Genomic DNA, 22,938 nt, shown 5'->3' with positions numbered 1-22,938 from the left:
GAATAATAAGTTATAACATTCATTCTGTAAATCAATTTATTGTAATATTATTGCATTTTCAAATATCCTTGACACCGTGACGCCTACAGGCTACAACTAAAAAAAACTTTATTTCGTATTTGACATTTGTCATTTTAGAGCTATAGGTTGTGTGTGAATTAAAAATAAAATTGAAATTTGATATTTCATATTTTGTGATTAAACAAACATGAATTCGGGAACGAATAAAATAGATTCAAACTTAACAGGTAAGTCACATCAGCACCATTTATATATCTTTGTAAAAAATATTTCCTTTAATGTTTGTTCTACAGATGCGAAGACTTCATTTGTATACAGCCTACACATCTTTATTTTAACCTTGTATTTTGGTAGTATGTATTTTAATACATTTTGAAATACACAGACATCGTTCAAATATTATATCATTTGTGTTACAACAATAGGTTAACATACATTTATGTTTTAGGTTTGTGGGTGAACTTCTTCACTGCTGCAGGGATTCCCTCGGAAGTGGCAGCAACATACGCCCTTACCTTTACCGAAAATAGAATACAGAATGATATGCTGCTTGATTTAAACAAAGAATATCTAAGAGACATGGGTATTGTGAGAATGGGGGACATCATAGCTATATTAAGGTGAGGATTGAGTTTTACTGATGGATTGTCAGGAATTTTAGTTTTTGTATCATACAAAACCTATTGAATATATTTCTATGTAGCTTCTTGATCCTACTACCAACACAAACATGATAGTAAATTGTAGATAATATGTATTCTTTATATTTTCTATTATTTATTGCCAGACATGCAAAACAAGTCCACGAGAACAATGCAAGAGATAAAGTTCTGAACACCACTACAGTTACAAACAAGGTCCCTGTGGCTGCAGTGACTGGACGCGCAACAATCACACAGCCGTCATCCCGTGAGTTATCATTATTTATATTTCCAAGTACACATTCTCAGTTTTGGTTGGCTTACCTGGCAGATAAAATGGCAGTCACATAAGAAATACAGTAGAATCCTTTTATTATGACTTCGGTTATATTGACCATCCGCTTATTATGACATATTACACAGCAAATTTTGGTTTTCATATAAAATTCTTAATAAAAGTTGGATAAAATGACTTCGTTTACAGTGACATATCCTTTATTGTGACCAATTTTTAATGAATTGTCTGGTTATACTGACCGAAATGAATTCTAAAACTTTCAACACTAATTTCTGTTTGGGAAAATTGTGATATCCGACAACACTTTTTTTTTTGTTTGTTTTAGTCTCAATGTGTAGGCATCTTTATTTTGTTTCTCTGTATTAAATACTAACAAAAACAGGAGATTGTTTATTTTTTACAAAACACTTTGTATGACGTCCGTTTATTATGACGTGTTTGATATTCCCCTTCAATGTTATTATAAATGCATTCCACTGTATATCAAAAAATATCAGCATATTGATATTTAACTTGCAGCGAGAAAATGTATTGTCAATTAAAAGAACATTTAACTAAAATAAAAAGTAAATCATATTTTATTGAACATTACTGTATGTTCTATTTAAGCTGCCAGTCGTATCCTGGAACATTACACTCGTAATCCATCTCGAGACACTTCCCCTGTGACAGTTGTGCAGCAGAAAAGGAAATCAAATGAAATGGAGTAAGTTAAATATTCAATCATCTGTTAATACTATAATTATAAAGGTTTTTTTTACATAATATACTTAGCGCCGATTTTTAATGCTTGGTTAAAACTTATTCGTCGAATAATGTATAAAACTACCATTTTAAAAACGTATTCTAATTGCCCGTATTTGACAGTTTACGTGACATTTTAATATTATCGTGTAATACTTTATTGGACGGATAAGTTTTATCCAAGCATTGAAAAATCGGCCCTTAATTGAAAATTAAATGACAAATTGCAATCAGTGCTGCCAGGTGACATGGTGACCATGATGCACAAAATACAGACGAATAAGTAACTGAGGCAGCTTTTTTTTGGGTTATTACAAGATTTCTAAAAAGTTGTAGAACTAAATGTTGTTAGGATTAATGTATTAAAGCTGCCTGCAAGGGGTATATGTAGTTATATTACGATTTATTTTAATTTATCTTACAGCCCAGAAACAGACCTGAGTATCAAAAAGACGAGGCTCATCCGCTTCAGCGCCACAAAGCAGACACAAGCACTACCAACTAAAGAAGGTAGGATATTTTAACTTCCTGTGAAATTTAATTTATACATTTTTGAGCTTAAAAATCAAGTATGTAGTTAGCAAAATAGTCTGTATTAACGTTATAATAATGCACTATTAGAAAATGAGTTGTGTTTTTTATCAATTGCTTTTGTGTTTTGACAATATTGTCGAAAATGTTGGAAAACGAACAGTCAACACAAGAGTGAAAGCAATAATTAGGGCGTTTGTCCACTACAAGGAATTTTACGGTCCGGCATTCCGATTTTTTACGGTCCGGTATGGCACGCCATTAATCTATATACTAGCTTGTGCACTATACGTAATTTTACTGTCCGACATTTTACTTTTCCCTATTCCGGATGGTTTTTTGTGTCTACGAGTCGCTGTAGGTATAATTGTTTTCGAATGCCCACTTGCTTGGATTTTACTGTTTTTACTGCATATGCCAATTAAAAGCAAGCTCTTGTTTTACTTTCTTTTAGTTGGCAATGAGATTTGAGAAGTCGGTATTGTTATTTTATATACATTGACCAAGCATTGACCTATAATTATTATCTAAGTAAGTGTTGGTAAGTTAAAGTTCAAGTGGGAATAGCTTAATTAGCTCCTCGTCACCGATTAAAATAAATAAGTGAAACACGCATTTTAAATCTCTTACGGAACTTTACTTTTTATTATAATGAAGTAATATAATATTTCACCTTCTATATTTTTTACTCGTTTCTTGTAAAATACAAAAACAATCATTTATGATAGCATTATACCGCCAAACTTCCTTGAACTGTACCGCACTGATCCGAGTAAAGACGGACAGGTGCACAAGCAATTCATCGGTTTTTTCATGCCACACCGGACCGTAAAAAATCGGAATGCCGGACAGTAAAATTCCTTGTAGTGCACAAGCGCCCTTAGACAGTAATTAGAAACTTTTCATGTAGTGCCAAAGGTTTATATTATTTACACAACAAAATTAAAAAAAATGTCTTAACAAGAAACATACGTCTGCAAAGCGAAGCCAGAGCTGATTGTGTCACTTGGTTTGCTAGATAATAATAGAATAAAAAAAGGTAAAGCTCGTAAATTATAGGTTATGCCCTTAAAATATTTTTTTCTTAAGTTGAGTAATTAAAACTATAAAATATTAATTTATTTTTATTTACAGCACCACAAAGTAAGACAGTGTTCGCTCGACTCGGAACCTCTAGTCAGTTGGAAAGCAAACCAGTTCAAAAAGAGACAAATAAGCAAGTTTTTTCGCGCCTCGGTACCAAAGATAAACCAGACGCGGTTATACCTGTAGATAAAGATGCGCTAAAATACGAGGGTATTCTGAAAAGTCCGCCCGTAGTGAAAAGAAGTTTTACAGTGACAACAACCAAGAATAATGTCAGGAAAATTGTCGTTGGACGCACAATGCGCGCGGACGAAACACCTGTCAGTGTAAAGGAAAAACTCGCCGTTCCTAAAGCAAAGTCGGTGAAATTCTCCAATCGTGTAGAATACAAAGAAATTGAAACCACCCAGAATCAAGTCAAACCCAAATTCACACCGGTATTTAATAAACCAGAAAGGAGGTTGTCTATCGCAGAAACAAATAATGTTAAAGCAAGGCTTGGTGTTAAAAATGATAAAGTTACCATCACAACTAATATTTTCAAGCGGCTAGGAGTGTGATGAATAAAATTGTAAATATTTTTTTTTCACAACAAATTTTTGACCGGTCGATGTGGTGTCTATGGTAAGATTAAAAAAAAGAGGATTGCCTGCACCTAAAATAAACGTATCAAAATGAAGAACAATTTATATATGAAACCGCCCAAATAGATAATTATGTATACTGTGATATTATACATGACGCATCACGTATTTTTTTTATCTGTATATAGTAGTGATACATAATAATTAATCTTGGATGGTTGCAAGGAATAGTAAATTTTGAATTGTTTAAAAATTTGACCGGAGAATAGAAAAAAAACGAGTAGACATTTTCTTTGGAATATAAATTAAATAATGGTTCTTAATAATAATAAGTTATCCTTAGTGTGTTTGGAATTTATTTTGTGGTATTTAAGTATTGTGAAACGTATGATTAAACTTGACATTTACTGTGTTTATAACTTGAAATGGTTGCTAATGAAAATGCATTTCTTTTTTTTTAACATTGTTTATTAGGTAGACTAATTGTTTTAATTATTTTTTCGAAGTGACATTTCTTTAGGCGCGTTGAGTAAAATTTCAAGATCGCGTCATGGTAATACCGACATGGAGTGAGTCGACGATTTTGGTATTTTTGAATCGGGCTAAAGAATTTTCACTTCTGCCATCCATGCCTCGGCACACACTTTATTTTTCATTACATCTTCCATCTCATTTTGAGGTGTATTATTGTATGTATATACCTACTATGTTAGTCGATGCATAAGAACATAAGAAAAAATTGGTTGTTTGTAAAGTAGGTTTACGATCGGGATGTTTACGTGATAACGTCTTATTGGTGGCAGCGCTCGAGATGAGACGGGAGATCGGTCCGTCTCTCTCTCATTATACCTGCGATCGCGCTCGTGAGGTTTTAGTGTGACACAAGTTTCTGAACATGTCACCCGACTAAAACGATTTTAAAAATGTTATCACGTTAAAATTGGCTGTAATTATTTTGTTTAATACCTTTGGTATATTTTTTTTCATACATGTAGTTTAATATTATATTTAAGTGACTGTCTGCGTTATATTTGATCTGTATTAAGGTAAGGATGCAAGCAAGGTTATCTGTACAATATGTAAAACTATAAAATATGAACATATTTTCTAAAGTGCCTGTATTGTAATATTATGGTTGCGATATTTTAATAAAGTAATTTCAAGTAAGCTGAATGTTGAATGAATTCAAGTGTAAAGGAAACTGCTAAGAAAATGTGGAAATTCTGGTCCCTGAATGATTCGAATAGATGGTAAATCCAAAAATACTGTACTACTTTTAATATACTGGTAATAAATTAAGCAAAAAAAGAAAATTCGCGAAAAAAAGATCGCTACAATATCATGGTAGTATACCTATACTAAAAAACTATTAGAATAACGAACCGTTCTATTTTTTTTAGTTTAAGCCTCGTGTAAGTTTTTATTGTGTTTTCAATTTGTAAATATTATGTAGTTTTATAAAGAAATAAAGAAAGTTAAAACATTAATGGTATTTTTTTTAGTATCGGAGTATTCCATAAACGTTGATAATATAAATTTATGTATTTAAAAGTGTATATAATAAGTAATCAAAACATGTCTAAAAATATTTTTTTTTAATATTCTCACTCGTCACTCAGACATTTGAGTAGCATTTGAAATTAAGGTTTTTTTATTGTAAAAAAATATACTTAGTCATAACATTTGACTTAGGAAAACAGTACCGAGCTAAGGTACCTAGTTAACAAAAATGTTTGGATCTTTGTGTTTGTTTCAGACCGAAACTATGCAAAGCTTAGTAAGTAAGAACCATCAGTAAGAACATAGTATAAAACAAAGTCGCTTTCTGTCTCTATGTCCCTGTTTATGCTTAAATCTTTAAAACTACGCAACGGATTTTGATGCGGTTTTTTTAAACAAAAAGAGTGATTCAAGGTGAAGGTTTTAGTATATAATTTATTAGTTTTTAGACAAAGTGGGCGAAGCCGCGGGCGGAAAGCTGGTTTTCATAATAAGTAGGTAATCGAAAGTTTAAGTAGGTACAATAATCAAAATATTACCTATACCATGGACTAATAGAATGCCTATACATACGTAGTATATTATTATTAGTCTGTGCCTATACCCAACTTACCTAAGTTCGGCTGAACGGATTTAATTTATTACTTACGTAGTTACCTACCGTTTAGTATTTCGGATTTTTGGCGCCTAATCCTAAAACCTGTAGGTAGATTTGGAAGATATTTTAAAGATGGTGATTACTAAGAAAAAGTTTACAATTCATTCAATCGGGATTTTATTGATCAAGAATTACTTACACAATAAAAGAAACATCTATCAATGAACTTTTTTCAAAAATCGCGCATATCGAAGTTCAGACAGATTGTGCAACATCATTGTGTGTTGATTCTTTAGAATAATTGGAGTGGAAAGCTGTTCAGAGTTAAAGACTAACATTATCACTTTAATTATTTATTGACCAGTTCTAAAAATAATGCGGAAGAAAGGCTCTATTGTAGCGCTCTGTCCGCTGCTTGGTTGGTTCCAATTTCTACTTAATTTTAATTAAGTTTATTTTTTGTTTTTCTTATACTGTTTACGTAATGTATTCCTAGGTAAGACTTATAGTAAATTAGAAACTTTCAAACTGAATTTTAAATGACATATTTTTCATCTTTTCATCCTCATAAGACTCTTCTGCTTCAATAGTTAATTATATACACTCATCTTCATACCTGTAAATCATTAAAACATGATACAGTTAACAATTATAGAAATGACCCAATTAATTTATCTCCTGTAAACTTGACAATGGTGGTCACTATATTGTGGTATTTAAACCTGATACGAGGACTTTCTTCGGGCGGTGTCTGCGTACATTTGGTCACGGTCAGCGAGCTGGGTTCGCGGTCTAGCGAAAGTCGAGCCTAGTCAGCTAGAGCAGGTCGGGTTACTAAAACTATTAATAAAATATATAGGCTTAGACACCTCATAAAAAAAGAAAAAAAAAAATAGCCGCGAATAATCGTTTTATTTCACAGCTGTCTAACCATGCCCCATCTGAATAAGCTTCAAATATAATACTATGTATTAGCCGCTCCGCGCGGTTTCACCCCCGTGGCTTCTCTCCTGTTGGTCGTAGCGTGATGGTATATAGCCTACCTATAGCCTTCCTCGATAAATGAGCTATCTAACACCGAAAGAATTTTTCAAATCGGACCAGTAGTTCCCGAGATTAGCGCGTTCAAACAATCAAACAAACAAACAAACTCTTCAGCTTTATAATATTAGTATAGATAATATAACGAACCCGCACTCGGTCAGCGTGGTGAATTATGGCCTTAACCCTCATAGGAGACTGTCCCAACAGTGGAAATGTATATGTGCTGGTGAATAAAGAATATGATTTAAAAAGTTTAAGATTCAATAAATGAGCAATGAATTTAAATTTCTAGTCTAGACTTATAATCTGCTAAAGCCTATGGCCTAATATTTCTTAAGATGCTTACTCAGAAAAAAGATTACTTCTGCAAATGTAAAAAGTGAAGCATTTCATAATTTAACGTTTTCAATCTATCTTTCATCATAAAGCACTTGCCATCACAAACTGACCTTCAATAAGATTTCAGTTATACCATAAAATTGATCAAGTTTGCTTATTATTTAAAGATATTCAAATTAAATATAGTTACTTACCTATTTTAAATTTAAAAGTTTATTTTGGACGAGCACGAGTACTTGAGTCCAAACATAACTCTCTATAACAACGATAATAACCTAATGTACCTAAGTTAATATAAATGCATACTCTAATATCATTTGTTTGCATTTGGGCTAATGTCCAATTTTCTTAATTTTTTCCTAACAAATCCTGAGCGTATTGATCTATATCCATTTCCTATAGTGGGAATTAAATCCCATTAAATATTGGTCAATTATTGATGGCAATTCGCAATGATCACCTACACCAACACAATACCATGAAGCTTGAAAATGATATAATGTGCGCGGGAAAAGTAGATTGTTCGCGGTCTACGGTTCAGCAGTATTCGATATAAGTTTGCACGCCGGCCGCGCTGACGCAGTGCTTCTCTTACCCTCTTGGACGTAAGGTCGCCCGCAATGGGGACGAAGGTAAAAATTATACCATAAATTAATGAGTATTTTTAAATTCATAAATTTTATAAAGCAGATTGACCGTTGCAGGAAATATTTTTTTAAGATTGTACACGCAGTTCCCATCTTATTTGTTTCTTTTATTCTTTTACTGTTCATTCAAAAAAATAATTATGAATTAATTAATTTCATTTTTAGATAGTTTGTGTGAAAATTTAAATATCATGATTGTCATTTATATTTAATATTTTATTTACAGGCCTTAATATTATGTGTGTGCTGGATGGTAGCAGATGCACAAGCTGTGTCTTCAGAGAAAACCGTGAAAAATGCAGGAATCATAGACAATATTAGTGCTGAAAGTGTTTCGCGATTGTACCACAATGCCCCAGCCGGCGTTTACGCTAGTGCCACGCCATACGGAGCGTATTCCTTCCATGTGCCGTCCTTCGTCGCCCCAAAAAGTGCTTCAGGAAAAGAGGAAAGTGCCATCGTCCCGATAACGAATAGTTATTTGAAGGACTCGTACGGCAATCGATTTGTTGAGGCACCTCAAGCCTTATCCTACAGATCTACTATTCCACAACAATTTGTGCAAATACAAAGTTTACCTGCACATTTGAGCCAACCTTTAGTTTCACCTGCTGTGCAATTTAAACAGTCCACACCTCATTTCTTCTCACCAGGGCAGTACAATGTTCAAAACATACAAAGTGGGCTCCCTTCCAACGTTGGTCAATATAACGTGCAACAACCTATCGGATACACTAATGTACAAAGTTTTGCTCCTAATTCAGTTCTGTACCGTTCCAACCAAATTAGTCAGTTTCAACCGCAAGCGGCTAATCAGCAACTAAGTAATAATAGAAATATCTATTCGGGTGCTCTTACTGCCAACAATAATTATAAGATAAATAGTGAACCAAAGTTTCAACGATTACAAGAGGTTCCCCACGTTGCCTTCTTTTCTAATGAAAGACCAATTGCTAATCAACAAACGGCTCAAAGTGGACAATTACAACAATTGCAACAGCTACCGAAACAGACAACAGTAACAACAGTCGTTAATGGCAAAAAAATTGCTTTGAATTTGGTAACTAAACCACCTGTGCCTTTGTTAGATCTTAGCCTCCTTGAACCGTTGACGTTTGCAAATCCATTAGTACCACAAGTTCAACATTTTTTGCCAAGAATAAATCAAGCAACTTACCATAAGCTGCCTAATCTCAATGTTGAACAAAACAAAAATAATCAAAATGAATTTCTCGTTCAGAACACAAAAACGTACAGTAGTGATGAAAAACCGAAAAATTCTTCACCAAAAAAGAAACAAAAGAAGATAATTCAGAAACACCAAACTAATGAAGAAAAAGAAACACCTCCAAAGCCCTCGATATCAGTTAATGGTGTACCCAATGAGAGTCCAGAGTTTTCTTATGAAATTAATTCACCAAATTATAAAGAAACTTATACAGAAAAGAAAGTCAGCTATAATAAAGAAACTGAATCTGAACCCAAGACCTACAATTACGAAATGAAGACAGACAATAAACCAGTGCATTATAGCTACGAAAAAAATACACAGAAAAAACCAGTTCATGTAAGTTATGAGCATACCGAAGAGAAAGCACCAGTTCAATATAATTACGAAGAACAAACGCAAAAAGAGCCGGTGCATTATTCTTATGTGAAAAGTTCAAAGGAACCAGTGAGTCAAGTTCATTACGAAAATAAAAATCAAAATCCAAAACATCTTGTGTATGTGCTTAAACCTGATGAACAAGATCATAGTGACCAAGAAGAAAAGGTTCACCATCATCCCAGAGAAAACTCGGGTGAAAATTCAGAAGAATCGTATGAAGACAACAATCAAAAAGAAGAACATGACTCCCATGAAAGACCAAAAAATCATGGACATCACGTTCACATACATGTTGGATCTCCTAAAAATACTCATCACAATCTCGAACATAGACAAGTTCAATATTATCATACAAACAATCAAGAAGATCCAAATTTAGGACACAATCATAACACACCTCAATCCTTTGTAAAAGCGCATAAAGATGTCCCAATTCAACATGAGCAACAATATTTCCAGCCCATAGTGCCTGAGTATGAGGAAGATATAAGAATAGTTCCGGAACACAAGCCCCATGAAGCAATAAGAGTTGATCCTAATCAACATATACAAGTAAATAACAATTCTCCACCACGACCACAAAACCATCCGACTACTTATGATTATCAAGAATCATTGTATGCGTCAGCACCAATAGTAAAAGGTAAGCCTAAACAAGAAACAAGAAATGACGATGACTCTTCAGAAAACACAAACGAGGATAATGATGAAATACTTGCAAACATGTTTAAGGAACAAGAAAAAAACGAAGAAAACTTTGAAAAGAGTTACAAGGATGCCGCGTATGGCTTTGCGGCATATGATGCGCCACGAATGGATACTGAAAAAGAAATATATAATCCAGAATCTTACGGTGCCCCACGCTATTATTCTGAATACAATATAGCTAAGAACCCGTTCCAGCAGTATGAGGCCAACGGTGACGAATTTCCGAAATTTGCCCGATTAGATTACAAGGATACAAGAGACAAAATGCAAGAGGATTACTATCTGGACTATGCGGTTAGTAGGCCAGAAAGCCTCCGAGATAGATTCCGCAATAAGGAAGGATACTATAAGATGTTTAAAAATCAAAGACCTGATCACATTAGCCATGATGATGAAGATGAAAACAAAGAAAATGAAAAATACACTTCGAGGCCACAATACGAATACAACGAACCACAACAAAAACAAAAACAGCCTTATAGAAAACATAAAACAAATTCCGAAAACCATGAATATGATTATTCCAGTGATCAACCTCGAGATGCCTCCGCGCATGCCACTCGACCTCATTACAGGTATAAAACCAAAACGCAATTCGTTGAACCCCAGTTTCAATACGGTTTTGAACCAATATCGATACCCCAACTTTTAGATAGTGAATTAGCTGCTATGGCATCGAACGATAACCCTAAAAGTGAAAAACAGGGCGTGAGAAAAAAGATATACAAAGAAAATTTATTTATTAAGAAAACTAGCACGAAAGGTGCAAAGAAGAGTAGTTGATAGCGTTTATAATTTATTAGGCCAAAACCAATGTTAGATTTAAGTGTTATATTATTGTTAAAATAAAAAAGCCTTTTTATTTGTAACGGAATCGTTGAAGCCTCTTACGCAAGAAATACTTTCCCTGTCGATACATTACGTGAGATTGATCTTTTTTGTAATTCTTTGAAATAGCCGTTTGTAAAAAAGCTACTCTTAACAAAGTCGCTGACCGTGGTAGTTGTAAAAACATCAATTTGGCATGCTTCTGCGCTCAGTTGTGACAACCTGAGCCAATCTTAGGAAATGTTTCCTAGGATGTTACTCAACAGTTAATTAAAATAACTGTGAACTAGAATATAAAAAATGTAATAACATTTGAAAATTAGGTGGGATCAAGTTTTATTATTCGTCTAATTAAATTATTGCTGGATTTTTGCTCTCACTTTATTCATTATGTTTCAACTAGCTATCAAATCGTATTCTTATTTTCATGATTTTTCTTTGTTTCGAGTCTTACATATATATGCTTCGTAACAGCAGCAGATCAAATTATTAATTATTGTTAGAGCTCAAAGGATTTCATTGTTATATTGTTCAGTTTAGGAGTGAATTTAAAAAGAGTAGGTTTTGAATGGTCTATGCCCTATGGTATGATATTATTAATAATCTAACTAATCTGTTTACTATGCTTTCATTACATATTAATAATATGTAATAGATTTAGATGTAAGCAATAGATTTAGATGTTATATTTACTGTGTGGCTAGTGTCACCAATTCTTTAGATTCCCTGCTATTTCTTAACGATTAACAAAATGAGTACAATAAAAAAACATACTACTTTCTGTACTGTGTATGTAGGAAATATACTGTCTCGTATGTCTGGTTAATATTTTTACACGTACTATCCCTTTACTAGAAATTACTTAGAGAATCAAGTCTTATTTAACTAAACTTTTCACCACAAGTAGGTGAAAAGCCCAGCCCATAAAAATCGATCAGTGATATTATACATGTCAGATTCATTTGATTTTTACTGTAATTTCCTTGGAAACTTTACTCTTCTTTTCTTTTGTAGGTAGGTTGAAAATGAAACGATTTATAAATTTAAATTAGTCTTTATTATAAACAAAATACTGACATAAACTTACAGCTAAGAAACTTTACTAACTTACAAGAGGATCTATGAAAATAGTATTTTAAATTTGACTAGTTGTAATATTATGAAAACCACATTGAAATACAGTTTCTCAATAAATCACGTCTACTCCTTACAGATATATTATTGAACTATGCAAGAATGGATAAAAGTCTATTTACTGATTTTTTTAACGCTTTGTTATCTCTGTTTTCTATTATCCTCTGTGTCAATGTTAGGAATTTGATTCTTTCGGAATAATCTCCAAGTCATAACTACGGTGGCGGCACCAAGTGTGAAAGCTAATACGGCTAAAATCATCGCCGTGGTGGACAGAGCGTAATGATTAGTGTCAGCGAATAAATCAGCCACCAACGCTACTGGCCTAAGAATTTTGACCATAGGCTCACAACCTGATTCTCTGACGTATTTCGCCCATGTTCTATTAGCATATGTGAGTTCTCTAGGTTTGGCAAACGGCCTTCGACCTGGCACTGTTTTATTTGCTGTGATTGTTATGTTCCGAAGTTCATTGTAACGGCAGTACAGATTTCTCTTCTTCTTATTACCCTTCACTATTATATCTTTTTCAGCGCTCTTGGCTCCGATTAAGACGTCTAGGTCGCCTTTAATCATGTTTGCCCAGTCCCACATTTCGGCGATTTTGCAACCACAGATGAACGGATTCCCGATAAGATTAAGCGAATGGAGCTTCGGATTATTCGAGAATAACTGTGGATCAATTGTTGTCAAATTGTTGTTGCTAAGGTTGATTTTCTCTAAATGGTGTAGCCTTTCCAAAAACGCTAAGCTTCCTTCTTCCGATTTTATCTTATTACCGGCCAAGTTCAAGTCGGTTATATTCTCAGTATTTTTAAAAGCGTCAGGATTTAATGAGGTTATGTTGCTATTACTAAGATCGAGAACAGTCACTTGTGATAATTGTTTTGGGAAGAGCGGACCAGATGCAGGAATAATAAGTGGATTACCACCGAGTTTCATTTCTCGCAAATCCATGTATGTAAGATTTTTAAAGAAGGCATTTGCGTTCAGTGGCCTTTTTAAACCGCAAAACTCTAGCTCCAAAGTAGTAAGTTGTGTTAAATTACCAAAAAGTCCAGCCTCCAGTGACAGCAAGTCATTACCTGATAGAACTAATCGTTTCATAGAAGTCATATGGGAAAAAGTTTCAGGTCCAACATATGACAGATTACTGTATCCCATATTAAGGTACTCCAATTTGTCCAGTGGAGCGAGCAATCTTGTAAAGACATTCACCAGGGGATTGCGTGAAATGTCTAGTTCAATGAGATTTTCAAATACATTAAAATTATCAGGCAAATTTCGAAGGCCACAGTTGCTTAAAAATAGTTTTTCAAGTTTCGGCAAAGGCGCGAGAGCCTCTTTCAAATCTGGTGCAAAAAGAGGATTGCCTGATAAATAAAGAGATTTCAATCTAGTGGCGTTAGCAAATGCTTCGCCTGAAATAGGTCCTTTAATGTGGCAATTGGACAGATCCAACAATTCCAAGTGATTGACACTATTTCCCAATGTAGCAGCGACGTCCAAGTCAAGCAGTTTATTATCCGCCAAAATGAGCGTGACCAAATTTGTACAATTTGAAAACGTGTCTTCCGATAAATATGTTATACTTGACTTTCTTAGGTTCAAGTATTCCAGTCGCGTTAGACTTCCTAATACTTCTGGCCAATTTGTGTCCGTTAAATAATTGCCTGCTAATTCTAGATTTTTTAAGTTAACAAGTGCAAGAAAAACGTTCTCAGTTAGATTTTTCAGCTTACAATCATTTAACTTTAAGGTTTCCAAGCTTGTGAGGTCATCAAATACTGAATAATACAGAGAAACCAATGGGTTATTGGAGAGATCGAGAGTTGTTAGTGATGTTATGTTGTCGAAGAATTGTGGATTTATAATTGATATGTTACAGTTACTGATGTCCAAATACTGCAGCGTACTCGATATTAAAAATGGGCCATCAGTATTACCAAGCGGGTTATCTTGAAGCTCCACGTTTAAGAGTCCACGAGAGTCTCTATAAATAAAAAAAAAAGAAAATTAAAATAAACACAAAGTGATAACATAAAATAGAGAACATAAACCTAAACGCCTAGAAAATATTGTAGGTATTCAAAATATTTGCTGTGACCATAGCCGCACTAAATACGTTACGGCGACAATAAATTAAATTTAATAATCTCGGTCAACAGCTTACAACACTGTGTACATACTTTGTACCGGCTTCTACCTTTCAATAACATGTTAGGTATTTGGAAATATATTCCGTGATAAGTTATAACCTATTTTTGTAATTATAATAATACATAAAAATATTTAAATTAAAAAAAATGTAATTAAAATGTAATTAATTTCAATAGTATTAAATGAATATAAAAAAACGAAAAACAAAATCTAAAAATTAAGAAAGTCTAGTGGCTTATCAGAGAAGGGATTTAATTTTTGTTATTCTTATCATTGCCCATATTTTTTTTCAAAATATAAATAATAAAATTCGCATAGCGTATACAGTAATTCAATCTTCATTCTGCGTTTAAATCTCATCTAATATCGACATCACGAGTAGTAAAGAGCAATTGACGCCTGGTTAGCGGCATGTTTGAATAAATTGCTATCATTTTGTCATCAGATCCATCATTCACTCGCTAAGTGCTAATCCAACAATGGAACGACGCTCATGTGAGAAAATATAACATATCGCAAAGAATACTGTTTTTATATCTTATGTGCTACAGTATAGGCTATTAGACCATATGCTGTTGAAGTTGAACATTATTGTTCCACTAAAAGTAGGTATATAATACAATGACTAGAAGAGATCTAGATAATGGTTCGTGGCTGAGGATTTCTTTTTTTTATTAACCTAAACATAGCATTCACACAACAGTACAGGCATACAAATGTAGAGCCTAATATGCTCAGCATTAATATAGATAATACTAACAGGAACGCCTCGGGCTCCACATAAGTGATGTTATTGCCGGACAAATCAACATCTATTAGATACTCGAGTCCTTTGAATCCCTGCCGCTCGATTCTTGTCAGTCTATTATTGGCAATTTGCAATCTTCTCATCTTTATATCGCTCGGGAACGATTCGAGGCTTGTTATGTTGTTTTCATTCAGATCGAGAACATAAACGCTCAGACTTAGTTCGGCGTAGGGAACCTTGGTTAAGTTGCTCTCTGAACAGTCGGTCACCCAGTTGATCCTGAAGTAGTGGCAGTCACATTCGTCTGGGCATTCCAGCTCGAAGCTGTCTCCGTTGAAGCCGTGGCCCAGTTTAAGGACCAACAGGCTGAGGAATATGATCACTGTACGGGACATTCTGTAGTATTTTAGCTATAGTCGATAGTATGAGCGGTGTAGTATTTAGTTCTCTAGCTCACCCATATTACTGTATCTGGAAATAAAAAGAGGCCTTGTTAAGTATGTATATATGTAAGTATGTATGAAAAGGCGAGAACTTCTAAAGAGTGCAATACTATTAAATAAACACAGATTTATGGGATTTTAAGTATTTTAAAGCTGTTATTTAATAGATTACATATTAGTTTACATAGAGCCGAATTGTCGTAGCTCAGAAATATTTTCTATGCAGCGCAAAATAACAAGTCGGCAAAGATAAAGATCGAATTTTTTCAATCTTAAATGGAAATTGGTCGTATTCTTTACCTCTCTAGCCTGTCGTAGACAAAGAGGCACATTGATTATCGGTAGTTTATTCATAGAGCGATAATAGTGATGTAAACAATGACATAAATCTGTTAATTAATGGGACCATGTGCATTGTGTTTGTAATGCAGACTGGCTATCAGTTAACGAAACACTTTTGAAACCATTTTTTTACATTGTTTGATTATTTTTTGTGAATTTTCAGTTTAAGGTTTTTACTTTTTAGTCATGATGGGGATTAGTGTCCCAGTTATACGTATTACCTATACGTTTAAATCTTTACTTACCAATTTTTATCCAATATTCTAATTCAATCAACAATGTATTCGTAGCTTAGCCCAGTTTAATAATGTGATTAACATCGGCCACCCCCGTTCCACTGAAGTAAACAAACTGCGTAGCAGAAACATCGCACTACGCAGGTGCTACCGTAGCACCTGCGTAGTGCGTTGTTTCATCTTTGTGTTAGTATTCCACGAATGTTACTAGGACACATATTGGAAAAACCTGTGAGAAAAACAAAATACTTTCCATAGACAACACCATAATGCGGTCCATGGAAATATATATAGTTCCATGATGCGGTCTTTCATCGCATTTAGCATTTTCGCCAACCAATTAAATATAATATATGGTCCTAACTAACAATTTACAACTAAGATTTACAACATTTCATTATAGAATTTGTTTTCTTACATAATTCAGTAAGTAAGAAAATATAAATAGGTACTTTTACTTTTAGATACAACAGCAAACTTAGTTCAATTATATGTTTATTTGTTTTTGCACCTCTATTATATAGATATATTAGGTGTACTATATTGCACGCCTCATAAGCGAAGCGTTGAGGTGGGTACTACTGTCACTTCGCGCAAAACATCTGATTTTTCAAACTTAAAATGTCTTTATGTATCATACATTGCACTTGTAAGATAATACATACACACACATATTAACCCGTGACACGTTCTACGCACAATATTTGTGTCGTAACGCAAATTGTACTGTAGCGTACTGCGCACAAACTCTGTGCCTAACGCGGCCCGTGACATTGAAGGCCATCTGTAGTGAATTACAAGTGAATGTTTCCAGTATAAAAAATATTTCTCTATGCCTTAAACATTTATAATTCGAATCGACACGACTCCGAGACAGGCAATAGAGACCAAAACCACAAAATAAAAAAAAAAAGTGAATCATTGATTGAGTTGCGTCATCGGCCATAGTTTGTGACATTTGTCTTGTTCAACGAATATTTGGATTGTGAATTATGCCGAGAGGAATAATAAGATGAGTGATAATTGAGACGTATATTACTGGAAATTTTACGTAGAATACGTTTATGATATTGGTTTTAGGGATATTTGAAGAATACTCAGTGAAAAAGTGTCTCAACTTTTCAGTGCGGAAGACGCAAAATGGCGCTTTTTTTCTTGTTTGTGAATAATGGAGATTTGTTATTATTCATAGTGAAATACGTTGTGTTAAATGTGTGAAAATATAAGTGAATGTATTTGGCAATCGTGTAGTGATATGAAAACGTGAATATGATCATTTGATGACTCAGCATTATCATGTAAGTGTTAGTATGTAAGCAATTAAAATTAAAACAAAAGAAAATCATTTTTTTATAATTTTATAGAAAAAATATATCGTCATGATTACATTTTTATGCTATAACTAGTTTCTTCCTCTTTCCAAAAATATATAATACATGGCATATAATTATAGAACAATAGGGTAAATAAAATTTTCAAACTCGGTAGTCATAAAAAAGCTAGATTTCGTGAACTCCCTTGACACTATCGGGATCGGTGCCGGCTGTGCGCCAGACGCGTGATAGGTTAAGAAAAAACACTATTTTTAACGTTCATGATATTTTTGATGTCATTTTTGTTATTTAAACTAGTTAAAAAACAGTTTAAAAAAGTTCTGTCTTGGACGTCCGTGTGTCTGTATGTGCGGATCCTTTTTCTTGTTAACACGATAGCGACCGAAATACTTTACTAATCGAGTCTTTTTTTTTCTCTTACGCTTGAGTATGCTCAGGAATAGAACCCTTTCATTTTTCAGGGTCTGATTCGATGTGGTTTAATTGTTATTAAATAAACAAAAATAATAATTAATAAATATTTATTAAAAAAAATTATGAGGCGTGCACTTTTGGATTTTCCAAATTATTTATTAATATAGAGGTGTTAATAAAATTGATAGGTCTATTAAATAAAAAAAAAAAACGTGATGACATCAACATTATATTTAAATTATATTATTTTCTTTCCAATTTTCGCCTCGTTATCGTAACAATAATTTAATCATGTAACCAAAAAAATGCAAATCAATTTTATTATACAACGACTTATGCAAATACCACAAACCGACCGAACGATAATAAAACCAAAAGTAAAAATAAACAAACTAAATCAATTAGTTTCATACATGTTTCATAATACTGGTGCTATGAATTTCCTCTTTCTTTCTTATTCTTTTTAATATACGTGTAAATAGTAAAGTAGCCTGTACCTACCTATTCGAAAAAATGAAATTAGACTCTACAATATTATGACAACAAATTTTCATAAAAAATATACACATAGGTACGTTTGTTCATATAGCTATATTGAGTATTTCCCTGCTAATGGAAACGCAACCTACTTTGACTTTCCGAAAATATCTGTAAGTAATAATATATAATATAATATAATATAATAATATAATATAAAATAATATATTATTAATAATAATAATATATAATATAATATAATATAATATAATATAATATAATATCTGTAATATTTTACCTGAAATTAAATTTATCTGGTATTCACAAGCTTAGTTCACAAGACAATTATTATGCTGCTTACATAATATACATGATCTAAGTATACAGCTATACAATGCTACAAATAAATTTGGTTCGTTCATTCGCGAAGATAAGGGATCAGCTGATTCTATACAATTTTATTCCATGTTTAACAACAATATGAAAAGATAAAAAAGCTGTACATCAACGCGGTTTCGACGTACCTAATCCAAATGTTTACAAAGCACAAGTCGAGGATTATTGATATGATGTGCTTGTCAAGTGAACGCGTGACCTAAGCGTGGCTCTGGAAAATTCTGGCGGGAAACAGTTAGAGACGGTCAGCAGGATGGCGGCCATTACGATTGCCCCGCCATTTGTCGGATTACACATAATGTGGACACACCTCATACATTGTTATTTTAATTCTTATTTGTTAGATAGCTTTTGTTGTTTCGTTAAATTAATTGAGTTCTTTTCAGCTAGGTATATAAGTTGTACCTACGTTATTTATGACAAAAGCTCTTAATGAGACTGCGACATTTAATTAAAATTCCTTCAGAAAATACTTAAAAGGTACCTATATCCATGGACCTATAAAAAAGATCTTTTTTATAGGTCCATGCCTATATCCATTCGATTTAACACAAGATAACAAATCCAAGAATTTTCAATTTAAGTATTTAACATAAAAAAGACGGATCCCTCATATAAATTTTATACAATTTTCTTGGGTAGAATAACGTTAAAAAAGATACTGTCATTTCAAATATTGTACGTTATATTTAAAATCAATTTTTAAATTAATATATTACCTATGTGTAAAAAAAATATAGGTAGGTATAATATGATAGTTTAAGTTGACAATAATAGACTAAGGTCTATTTGTAATTAATAAACTGGGTCACTAATCATTACTAAAAACCTTAAACTGAAAATTCACAAAAAATAAACAAAGTAAAAAAAATGGTTTCAGAAGTGTTGCGTTAACTGATAGGCATTCTGCATTACAAACACAATGCACATGGTCTCATTAATTCACAGGTTTATGCCATTGTTTACTTACTGAAGTAAGTAAGAAAATAAATTCTTTACTGAAAGGTTTTCAATGGACTAATGTTAGTTAGGACCATAGATATTTAATTGGTTGGCGAAAATGCGATGAAAGACCGCATTATGGTGTTGTCTATGGAAAGTATTTTGTTTTTCCATCGTAGAAGTACTAACAAAAACAACGCAGTTTGTTTACTTCAGTGGAACGGGAGTGGCCGATGGTAATCACATTATTAAACTGCAGGGCTAAGCTATAGACCGGGTGATACTGACACAAAATTTCGAGTCATTTGTAACAAGGATGGCGGTTCTACAGGGGTCTTAGTACGCAATGACAAAAAGAAAAATGATGGTGTGAACGCTGGTACCGGTGTCTTAGTCGCGTGGGCGTTTGTCGAACTCGTCGGTAAAATAGCGAAAGTCAAACGATTTGTAACACAAAAATTTTAGAATTTACCGATAGCCCATAAAAAAGTAGTAGGCGGTAGTGTCATGCCATACTTTTCCGGTGTGACTTACAGCCCGCCATACCGACGCGAATGTGTTGATTTAAATAAAACAATCATTCAACCATTTGTACCAGGCTAACTTTTGCACAGGTAACTATCGTCGTGCAGCCATTTACGAAAATCGCCATGCCATACTTTTCGGACGATTCCAAATGGTCGCCATACCGCCGAAAATCTGCAAAAAAATTTTATTTCGCCAAACTTTTTGTACCAGTATTGCATTTGGATTTTTGGAGAGTATTTGATAAATTGTGACCATTATTATATTTGCCATACTTCTAATAGGGGGAAAAAGTGCTGTTATACTTGAAAACTTAATTTATTATTAATTTATATAAGTGAGGATTTCCAACACTTAGATCTTTGAAATTTTGTATTTATATTTGTTGATCCTCAAACTTACAGGAAAAATAAGTGCCATACTGTTACAAATCGTTTGACTTTCGCTATTTTCCGACGAGTTCGACTAACGCCCACGCGACTAAGCCGCCGGTACCAGCGTTCACGCAATCGTTTTTCTTTTTGTCATTGCGTACTAAGACCCCTGTAGAACCGCCATCCTGTTACAAATGACTCGAAATTTTGTGTCAGTATCTCCCGGTCTACTACGAACACATTGTTGATTGAATTAGAATATTGGATAAAAAATTGGTAAGTATTGATATATAGGTAGGTAATCTATGTTCCGTTACATACAAGCTTTGAAAAATTGATAAAGAAATTTATATAGAAACACTGTAAAAAAAAGATGTCCAAGCAAACATTTTTCTGCTTTACTCTTATCACAGGGGTATGAAAAATAGATGATGTTCGATTTTCATGAGAATTTGTTAAGCAGATTCGGACCGCGGCGAAAATTTTATATATTCGATTGTGTATACGGAGGGTAACATCTGTAAGCAAAACATTAAAAAAAAAAACATCAATACAAAACCTACGTAACTAGTTACATGCCGTATTTCGTAAGAGCAGATCGAACCAGAAAATAGAATTTCATTTTAATATCGGGAGCGATCGATCCTGAATTCGCGGAGGCTTCTAATATTAGTACACCTATGACCTACATACAGTTTCAATGATATGAGAAAATAAAATAAAAACTGGTAGGTACTATAGAAATGCAATAATATCTATATATTAATATATGTATATTAATACTTTGTTTGTGGTGATGCTTGTATTCTACATGTACATATTATGATGTGATGAAGGTAGAGATATTTTGGTACCTACTTATGTTAGAGGTAAAGAATTTCATTTTTCCTGCGTTTCTTTAAAAGAAAGCATCCCTAGACCCTATGCTTTTGTTAATTGGTTATTAGATTAAGACGTATCTTTGCTATAGCCAAAGATAACAAATCAAACCTTATATCGACCTAAGTACAATGTTCTTGACATTATCCCTACTTGATATAAAATTGAACAAACAAATTACAAATTGGACACTTTCCAAGATCCATTAAGTGGACTCTACACGTTAATTTCTTATCTATAGGTATCTCTACAAAGCCTTCCCTTTACGTGAACTTGTCTTACAGGTTTATGCGCACTCGCATGTATTATGTATTACTGTGGTATCATAGTATTGTATTTAAAAAGTTATCTTATTTTTATGTCATATCAGTGAAATAATATTGAATTGTTTATTCTCATAACGCAAGAATTTCATGACGTCGCATTAATTTTAAAATTAATTAAACGATTTGTTATTGAATGGTCTTTGTTTGTGAAACAAGAACCTTCTACAAGTGTCTCGTTCAACCTTCTCTTCATTATCACCTTAATTACAAATTATGAAACAACTATTAATTGCGAAACTAAAAACCCCGCCCTCAATAACAAATAGAGCCATCTTTAGGTTTACTTAATTAAAAAAAGTTCTCATCCTTTAGGTATCTTATTTGTAAATAAATAATTGTCCCTTTCCCACGACATACCTTAACTTACATTTGAATATTCAATTTAATAAATCGGAACAGTGCAACAAGTATAAAACAATCATAGTGAAAATCGATTGAGCGAATCACTTAGTTAAATGGAAATGCATAAAATGGGAAACCGTGTTATTGCGCCGGTCTTCACCAAAATGAATGAATGAGTAATGCAACGTATTAGACGACGTTGCACTTGGCCCGAGGTCGCAGCTAATCGTCATGTTTTTCCGGCCCGCTGCATATATTAAGCAATCACTTACATGAGCTAGCAGCGAAACGATGTACGTGCACTCTTCACGACCGACAATATTGTACTGAATTACTGATCTAGCTGCTAGCAAAGAGTATAGAATAAATTTATTTTCCTCATGAATACTGACCCAGCCGATACTTGACACTTGTAAGTTGCATCTCCCTGTAAATGTTCTGTGGTCGATGCTTTGTTGCCGTTTATTGCATTTGCCATGCAGATTGATGTTTCATGACAGAGAATTCAAGTTTTTGGGGTTATATTTGTCGTCGCAAGGAATTTGAATTTGTGACAAACCTTGAAAGTTGAAACCGTATTTACATAAAGGTGTTAGCTGCTAATGATGCTCAAAGGAAATGGCATTTACGCATTTACCGCCAGTGAGCTGTTCAAGTTTATAGCAATGTAGGCTCTTTATGTATTGTG

The 22,938-nt window shown here is 33.4% G+C and overlaps 3 protein-coding genes across 4 annotated transcripts; 2 read left to right on the top strand and 1 right to left on the bottom strand.

Moving 5' to 3' along the window:
- The first annotated feature begins 104 nt into the window (after window positions 1–104).
- Window positions 105–3,936, top strand: LOC149907415 (uncharacterized). The gene is made up of 6 exons (XM_090102416.1): window positions 105–248; window positions 470–641; window positions 809–930; window positions 1,570–1,666; window positions 2,129–2,214; window positions 3,370–3,936. The coding sequence occupies exons 1-6, from the start codon at window positions 209–211 to the stop codon at window positions 3,879–3,881; spliced, it is 1,029 nt and encodes a 342-aa protein (XP_089958542.1). The 5' UTR covers window positions 105–208; the 3' UTR covers window positions 3,882–3,936.
- Window positions 3,937–8,006: 4,070 nt separating this feature from the next.
- Window positions 8,007–11,203, top strand: LOC149907414 (uncharacterized). Its single transcript, XM_090103316.1, has 2 exons — window positions 8,007–8,018; window positions 8,260–11,203. Exons 1-2 carry the CDS (start codon window positions 8,007–8,009, stop codon window positions 11,131–11,133), a joined length of 2,886 nt encoding a protein of 961 aa, XP_089959442.1. The 3' UTR covers window positions 11,134–11,203.
- Window positions 11,204–12,212: 1,009 nt separating this feature from the next.
- LOC149907413 (uncharacterized) lies at window positions 12,213–22,658 on the bottom strand. Of its 2 annotated transcripts, none has more exons than XM_090102414.1 (3): window positions 22,523–22,658; window positions 15,233–15,691; window positions 12,213–14,305 (listed from the first exon to the last, which is right to left on the bottom strand). In XM_090102414.1, the coding sequence occupies exons 2-3, from the start codon at window positions 15,613–15,615 to the stop codon at window positions 12,454–12,456; spliced, it is 2,235 nt and encodes a 744-aa protein (XP_089958540.1). In that variant the 5' UTR covers window positions 15,616–15,691; window positions 22,523–22,658; the 3' UTR covers window positions 12,213–12,453. The 2 variants fall into 2 exon arrangements, with proteins under 2 accessions (XP_089958540.1, XP_089958541.1); XM_090102415.1 differs by lacking the exon at window positions 22,523–22,658 and adding an exon at window positions 16,251–16,339.
- Between the last annotated feature and the right edge of the window lie 280 nt (window positions 22,659–22,938).

Source organism: Colias eurytheme, chromosome 6 (genome assembly GCF_061535395.1).
Source record: "Colias eurytheme isolate Ceu_HAF_F1 chromosome 6, ilColEury1 Martin Lab GWU primary, whole genome shotgun sequence".
NCBI classification, from domain to species: Eukaryota; Metazoa; Arthropoda; class Insecta; order Lepidoptera; family Pieridae; genus Colias; species Colias eurytheme.
Note: the sequence above shows the minus strand (reverse complement) of the source record. Positions and strands in the feature narration are given on the sequence as shown.

Bases quoted from the DNA above. Each gene is read 5' to 3' on its own strand.
- LOC149907413 (XM_090102414.1), bottom strand. From the start codon at position 15,615: ATGTCCCGTACAGTGATCATATTCCTCAGCCTGTTGGTCCTTAAACTG. The intron at 14,306-15,232 runs GTTAGTATTATC...TTTTATTTATAG, and splicing joins GTGGAGCCCGAGGCGTTCCT to AGACTCTCGTGGACTCTTAA.
- LOC149907415 (XM_090102416.1), top strand. From the start codon at position 209: ATGAATTCGGGAACGAATAAAATAGATTCAAACTTAACAG. The intron at 249-469 runs GTAAGTCACATC...TTTATGTTTTAG, and splicing joins AATAGATTCAAACTTAACAG to GTTTGTGGGTGAACTTCTTC. The intron at 642-808 runs GTGAGGATTGAG...ATTTATTGCCAG, and splicing joins GACATCATAGCTATATTAAG to ACATGCAAAACAAGTCCACG.